The sequence below is a fragment of the Sinocyclocheilus grahami genome, unplaced genomic scaffold (assembly GCF_001515645.1).
Source record: "Sinocyclocheilus grahami isolate Dianchi unplaced genomic scaffold, SAMN03320097.WGS_v1.1 scaffold427.1, whole genome shotgun sequence".
Taxonomy (NCBI): domain Eukaryota; kingdom Metazoa; phylum Chordata; class Actinopteri; order Cypriniformes; family Cyprinidae; genus Sinocyclocheilus; species Sinocyclocheilus grahami.
Genome location: NW_015505606.1, coordinates 484,117 through 491,796, shown reverse-complemented (window position 1 = coordinate 491,796; position 7,680 = coordinate 484,117). Strand labels below are relative to the sequence as shown.

Here is a 7,680-nt window from a genome sequence, read left to right as displayed (position 1 = left end):
TCTGTGTGTGGTGGTTCTTGATGCCTTGACCCCAGCCTCAGTCCATTCCTTGTGACGTTCACTCAAATTCTTGAATCGATTGTGCTTGACAATCCTCATTAGGCTGCGGTTCTCTCGGTTGGTTGTGCATCTTTTTTTCCCCCACTTTTTCCTTCCACTCAACTTTCTGTTAACATGCTTGGATACAGCACTCTGAGAACAGCCAGCTTCTTTGGCAATGAATGTTTGTGACTTAACCTCCTTGTGAAGGGTGTCAATGTGTCTTCTGGACAACTGTCAGATCAGCAGTCTTCCCCATGATTGTGTAGCCTAGTGAACCAAACTGAGAGACCATTTTGAAGGCTCGGGAAACCTTTGCAGGTGTTTTGAGTTGATTAGCTGATTGGCATGTCACCATATTCTAATTTGTTGAGATAGTGAATTGGTGGGTTTTTGTTAAATGTGAGCCAAAATCATCACAATTAAAAGAACCAAAGACTTAAACTACTTCAGTCTGTGTGCATTGAATTTATTTAATACACGAGTTTCACAATTTGAGTTGAATTACTGAAATTAACTTTTCCACGACATTCTAATTTATTGAGATGCACCTGTATGTATTTTTCTGAAATCCACAAGATTACAATTACATTATGCATTACAGTAAGATTGTTTTTCTTTTTACGTAGAAAGACCCTTCAGAACTCATTCATTCTTAATTTTATTTATGCAAAATCTAATTTCTTTAGAAAGTTTTTGGACAGCAAGATTTTTTATGTTTTTATAAAGAATTATCTTCTGCTCACCAAGCCTGCATTTAATTGATGCAAAAGCAGTGAAGATTGTTTTTCTTTTTACGTAGAAAGACCCTTCAGAACTCATTCATTCTTAATTTTATTTATGCAAAATCTAATTTCTTTAGAAAGTTTTTGGACAGCAAGATTTTTTATGTTTTATAAAGAATTATCTTCTGCTCACCAAGCCTGCATTTAATTGATGCAAAAGCAGTAATATTGTGGATTATTTTTAACATTTAACATAACTGCTTTCTATTTGAATATATTTTAAAATGTAATTTATTCCTGTGATTTCAAAGCTGTATTTTAGCACCATCACTCCAGTCACATGATCCTTCCGAAATCATTCTGATTTGCTGCTCAAAAACATGTAGTATTATTATTATGTTGAAAACAGCGGAGTAGATTTTTTTTTTTTTTTTAGGTTTCTTTTGATGAATAGAAGCTTCAGAAGAACAGTATTTATCTGAAATAGAAATCTTTTGTAACATTATAAATATCTTTATCATCTCTTTTGATTAATTTAATGCATCCTTGCTAAATAAAAGTATTAATTTTATAATGAATATATAATAATAATAAATATGATGAATTAAATATCCTGACTCCAAGCTTTCGAATGGTATAGTGTACAATGTTACAAAAGCTTTTTATTTTAGATAAATGTTGATCTTTCTATTCAACAAAGAATAATGAAAAAAAATAAAAATTTACTCCGCTGTTTTAAATATTGATAATAATAAAAAATGTTTCTTGAACAGCAAATCAGTATATGTGACCCTGGACCACAAAACCTGTCATAAGTAGCACGAGTATATTTGTAGCAATAGCCAAAAATACATTGTATGGGTCAAAATTATAGATTTTTAATGCCAAAAATCATTAGGATATTAAGTAAAGATCATGTTCCATAAAGATATTTAGTAAATTACCTACTGTAAATATATCAACTTAATTATTGATTGGTAATTATGCATTGCTAAGAACTTCATTTGAACAAATAAAGGTGATTTTCTCTATTTTGATTTTTTTTGCACCCTCAGATTCCAGATTTTGAAATAGTTGCATCTCAGCCTAATATTGTCCTATCCTAACAAACCATACAAAAAATGGAAAGCTTATTTATTCAGCTTTCAGATGATGCATAAATCTGAAGGGTCTGAAAATGGACCCTTATAACTGGTTTTGTGGTGCAGGGTCACATATCAGAATGATTTCTGAAGGACCATGTGACACTGAAGACTGGAGTAATGATGCTGGAAAATTTAGCATTGTCATCACAGGAAAAAATTACATTTTAAAAATATATTCAAATAGAAAGCAGTTATTTTAAATAATAAAAAATATTTCATAATATTACTGCTTTTGCTGTATTTTGGATTAAAAAATGTAAGAGCATTCTTTAAAAAAACATAAATCGTACTGTCCAAAAATGTTTGACTGGTAGTGTATTACTCCGACATGTTCTTAAGTTTTTTTCAGATTAACCTGAACACAATTGTGTAATTTACCTGACACAGCTGCACGGATGTTTTCCTTACAGTTGTTCCAGTTTTCTTTTCCACACACACCTGTGCCACTCTTACCGAGACCAACCACAACTGCACTAGCGAAATCCTTCACAAAAAAAGGACTTTTGTAAGAATTCACTGATATATTAATCTTGCCATCAAGCATCTTAAGGGCAGCCAAGATCACGTAGGGCTGAGTTCACACCTGATGTAAACCATAGAAGATCCTGCTCTTGCCTTTTTTCAGGGGAGGTCCAGATCTACAGAACAGAGAGGAGGAATGAAAGAACGGATGGTGCAAAAAAACAACAACGAAGAGACGGATGCAAATGTCAAATTAGTGACTTACATCGACAGCATTTCTGACAGTTTTCCTGAGATCGACCTGTCAAATACCGCTGCAGCCTCCGTGAGATGTATCCCATCATTGTCTGACTGTTTCTCATACACTCCAAGAACTAAACCCTAAATAAACTCATTCATACATAACAATAAAAACAACACGAGTGGCTTGTCACTGTCAGTGGCCTTTATGTACTGAGAGACATTCAGCGAATTATGAAACTTACTTTTCTTGTACTGAACGCGGTATTAGACTTCGAAAAAAGTCTACAGTTGTGTTTTCGGGTTGCAGTAAGCAACACCCTTCTGAATGGAATTAACATTGTCTCTAAATGTATAAAAACAGACTCAACTGTGCTGCAGGAGATAAATCTGAGAAAGCCTTACACGTGACATTACAAGGTTGAAAATCTCACAGGCGCAGCTACTGACGTCAACAAAAGACGACATTTTATTCCAAAATAAAAGTCATAAAAATCATTTAAAGTCATAAAATTTAAGCTGCTTTGCCATCTGTATTTAAAAATAAAACATCTCTGTAAGGACGAGATAATCTTATGTTTAATTAAATTCAACCAACTTTATTTCTATTTAACATGAAATCGAAACAATAACAACAATCTGTATGTTGTATTAGTTCATATTATAAACAATTTAAGAAAGTAAAAGCCAGCATGCTTAGTTCTAACTTTTACATATTTTCATCTTAAATGATCAAACAAGACACTTAAATGAAATGTTAAAAAAATATGGAATTGTGTTTACATTTGACAGTTCAATGGTTAATATCTGCAAACTACCTGAGTACTGGTTTGTTGGCTCCTTAGGCAATTTTAAATGTGTTATTACATATTCATTTTGCAATTAAAAACCGTCTGATTAGTCTCATCAACCATTGTATTTTACTCCACTTCACTGTACCTTTTAATACTAGGCAATTAAAGTAGCCTATGCTTGCTGAAATAAAATCATGTACAAAATTATGCAAATAGTGCACGAAGTATAGGCATAGCGCACCAGAATTTAACTTTTCAAGAAGTGCGCTCATTCTTTGCACATTATTTTGTAAGTGAATTAAAGTGGCCCAACATACTGCGCATGACTTCGACTGCTCGTGTGAAGTAGGCTTGGCCTAAATGTTTTCATCCTGTTCGAAACCGAACAAGTAGATGGCGGTAATGCTCTTTTAAGAATGCGAACCGCCAATCAGCTCAAAGATCCTGCGCACACTCCAGTCCAGTAGGTGGCGGTAAATGCACCTTTAAGTTGGTTTGCCAACCACCAATACAATTTAAAGAAGAAGAAGAAGAAAGATAAGCTCAAAGAAACACAAACTGGGTTTTTTGGCATGGGAGCTGAACACGCAGCAGCCAGAAATACAGCTTGGGTGAGCCCGAAATAAAATTAACAATTAAAAAATAAATAAATAAAATATGAATAGAGGCGGGACTATCATCCATGTATGATTAGAAACAGTTGGTGGCGGTATGTGCCTATGGTGCGGAACATGGCAAAAAATTCCGAAGAAGAAACCGAAATTGATCTCGAACGGCCGCCGACCGAAGGTAAAAGAAGCTGATAATGTATGTATTGTTACGACCACCGAGTAAACACGCATTTTAAAGGTGTGCAGATTTTGCGGCGTTCGGGAGGAGCCTCCGCTACGCCTCGCTTGTCACTATGCCCGCTGACCCACATTCGCGAGACCGCTCGCTCGAGGAAGTGCGCGCATGAAATTCAGCATTGCATCTCTAGTTATTGCGCCGATTATTCAACGCAGCGCTGCATTGTGATCTCGGGGCCAAGGAGCTTATATCTGACAGGCACCTGTGTGAGTGTGTTTCTCTGTAGGTACCACATTTATTTATGTTGATAAATTCGGTAGTTCCGCTGCTGTGCAGGAGGTAACCCCAGAGAGAGTGTAAGATTTTGTAACAAGTATTTAAAAGTAGTACTATCTCTAAGTTTAGATGTAGCTGTTTGTGCACTGACGTGACATTTCGTTTTTCTTTGACATGCTCGTTTGGTTCAGTTAGGATGTTTTCTCACAACGTCAGTGTCCTTGTTTGGAGGATTTGACTGATGTAAATGAATGATCGGTATGTTTGTTACTACAGCTGTTGTGGTTGCAATATCCATGTAATTATTTGGTTGAAGTGGAATGATGAGCATAATGTTTGAGGGTTGAGATGCCTTTCTAACTTGCATCCTTTGAAATGCACTTCATTAGAGGCTTTTAAATTCGGTAATGGTTTGGTGTGATGCAGAGTTAGTGTTAGACTTTTTTAACCAGCAAGTGAAAATGTAGTAAAAGTTTGAATATATCCTATATCTTTTGTAAAGAAAACAATTTTTGTTGAGTAAGCGGTCATGTGGCCCCGAACTCTGTGTGTCCATCAATTAACATTTCACCTCTGACTGTAGCAAGAACAGAGTCAAACTAAATTAAACTACACTATTAATTCACCGTTTAATTCATCTATTGTTTTGTGTCCACAGGCTTTCACATTGGCAGGTCCTCTTCACCAATGTCTTCCCAATGCATCAGGTTTTTTAACCCCAGACTGATCCATGAGACAGCATTATCATGAGCTCCAGAGACAGGTAGAGCTCAAACCAAATTCACACAACAATACGCACACACTATTGCTCAAAAGATCAGGTTCAGCAAGATTTTTTAATGTTTTGTTTTGTAAAAAGACTCAAAACGTTCTTAGCAATGCTGATTTTGTGATTTAGAGTACAGTAAAAACAGTAATATTATTGCATTTTAAAATAACTTTTCTATTGTAATATATTTTCAAATCTAATTTATTCCTGTGATAGCGAAGCTGAATGGTCAGCAGCCATTTCTCCAGTCTTCAGTGTCACATGATCCTTCAGAAATCATTCTAATATGCTGAATGTTTGTACAAGAAACATTTCATATCAATAGTTAAAAATGATGTTTTTGCTGGAATAATACTTTTGTGGAATCCGTGATACTGTTTTCATGATTCTTCGATGACTAGAAAGTTCAAAAGAACAGCATTTAAATTACAATAGGAATCTCTCATTTCTGTAATGTTATAGATTTCTTTATTGTCATATTTGGTCAATTTAATGCATCCTTGTTGAATTAAGGTATTAATTCTTTCCCCAAACATTTAAATGGTACTTCAAAAATAATTTAGGTGCTTTAGTAGCACAACAGTAAATGTAGTTAGATATAATTAATGTATGAATTCATGCATGCATATATCAACAACCTGCTTATTAAAATGTAATTACAATTTTATATTCACCCATGCATTTTCAGTGTTCCACTTTCTGCATTTACATATTAAAGAAAGTACAGTAGGAGTTTGTCGTCAGTCTTAGTCTATTTTTAGAAGGACATCGCTTCTCTGTTTCTTTCTCTCTGTAGTAATATGCAAAAAAACAACAAAGAATTTTATGACATAGACATGTAACTGTATTACAGAAAATAAAAAATGGTTTTCCATCACACAGAGAATAAATGCGTGTCCTATTTTAGGGATGATGGTAGTGTTTTTGATGGGCTGATGGGGGAAGATGAGAAAGTTAAGGTGAAACGGGGAGTTAAATTGCTGATTTTAGTTGTTCTGAAATGAACAATTAAATATTAACTTATGAAATATTATTGTAATAGAAATGGGTATAAACAGAGATCACATATTCGTGATAATGAAATGGTCCCAACTTGTAAAATACAACAAGAATGTTTGTTTTACTTGTAGACATGAGTATTTATTTGTATGTGAAAACTAGAGCCCGGCCGATATTATCGGCCGATATGAGCCTGTCGCCGATATATCGGTATCGGTGAATATGCCGCCAGTATGAATTTTTTTTTTTACAGAACATATAATGCAGATAAAAGGCTTGAAATGGTGTAATTACTTAGTTTGTCCAGCAGAGCGTTGCTACTGGCGACCTGGATGAAACGCTTTAATGCTTAAGTCTATGGAAAACCATTGAAACTTTGAACGGTCATATCTCCATAACAGCTTGGCGAATCCGCACCAAATTCGGGGGATCCCTTCAGCTCGAGGAACCCTCTCGAACACGAATCGAGTGTACGTCTCGAGGCCCTCTTTCGAATGAGACCACCCCCGCGACGATAGCCCCCGGGGTTTGGGAGTTACGGGTGGTTAAATTCGCGGCACGGCGCCGACCGATCTAGCGATCCCGGGGGGCTACCGACTCGCGGAGGGTGGCGTTCGAGAGGGCTCCTCGAGCTGAAGGGATCCCCCGAATTTGGTGAAGATCCGCCGGCGCGTTCGCGAGATGGTGACACCAGTCAACACTTTCACTTCAGTAAGGAGGTCTCTTGATCAGGCATCAGGCAAGCGTTGTCTTATTCGACCGTAAGTGCCCTGCGAAGTGGACTTCACATGATATTCCGCCATGATTCCAGTTCCAAGGGAATGTACATGTTACATTTAAAGGGCATTAAAGTGTGCAAGACGTGAATTTATATTGTATTTATTTACAGAGGTAGCAGAGAGCAGGGCACAAAGTAACACTTTTTGACTTTCTCAGTTTGTGTAAATTCACATGGGGTTCAGAAAATATATATTTTTTTATCCACAGTAATTTTACACTTGTCTAGTACAAATATGTCGCTTTGTTTCATAATTACAGTGTATACGTTTTTCTTTATTTACCCTCAAAAAATGGAAGTGAAATGTGACAACATGCCCCGTAGGTGGAACACATTGTAACATCTGAGGGGCACGTTGTAACTTGACCATATGACAGCTTAAAATCTTATCTGATCGAATAAAAAAAAATACAAGACAAACTAAAATATTTTGTTAATTTTTATATATATAAATACACACACAGTGGGTACGGAAAGTATTCAGACCCCCTTAAATTTTTCACTCTTTGTTATATTGCAGCCATTTGCTAAAATCATTTTAATCATCAAGTTAAATTTTTTTCCTCATTAATGTACACACAGCACCCCATATTGACAGAAAAACACAGAATTGTTGACATTTTTGCAGATTTATTAAAAAAGAAAAACTGAAATATCACATGGT

General features: G+C 35.7%; 2 protein-coding genes across 8 annotated transcripts in view; one reads left to right on the top strand and one right to left on the bottom strand.

The window, feature by feature from the left end:
- LOC107551587 (cytosol aminopeptidase-like) overlaps nucleotides 1–3,071 on the bottom strand; it is a 12,312-nt gene extending 9,241 nt beyond the window's left edge. The window contains exons 1-4 of the mRNA XM_016233251.1: nucleotides 2,857–3,071; nucleotides 2,637–2,752; nucleotides 2,493–2,547; nucleotides 2,288–2,393 (exon numbers count right to left, since the gene is read on the bottom strand). Of these exons, the coding sequence (XP_016088737.1) occupies nucleotides 2,288–2,393; nucleotides 2,493–2,547; nucleotides 2,637–2,752; nucleotides 2,857–2,952 (373 nt within the window). The 5' untranslated portion in view covers nucleotides 2,953–3,071. The remainder of the gene's footprint in view (nucleotides 1–2,287; nucleotides 2,394–2,492; nucleotides 2,548–2,636; nucleotides 2,753–2,856) is intronic.
- An 876-nt stretch (nucleotides 3,072–3,947) lies between these two features.
- LOC107551585 (circadian locomoter output cycles protein kaput-like) overlaps nucleotides 3,948–7,680 on the top strand; it is a 25,220-nt gene continuing 21,487 nt past the window's right edge. For 4 of the 7 annotated variants that reach the window (XM_016233243.1, XM_016233244.1, XM_016233242.1 and 1 more), the window contains exons 1-2: nucleotides 3,993–4,194; nucleotides 5,129–5,233. In XM_016233243.1, the coding sequence (XP_016088729.1) occupies nucleotides 5,217–5,233 (17 nt within the window). In that variant the 5' untranslated portion in view covers nucleotides 3,993–4,194; nucleotides 5,129–5,216. The other 3 variants (XM_016233241.1, XM_016233240.1, XM_016233239.1) reach the window with 3 other exon arrangements.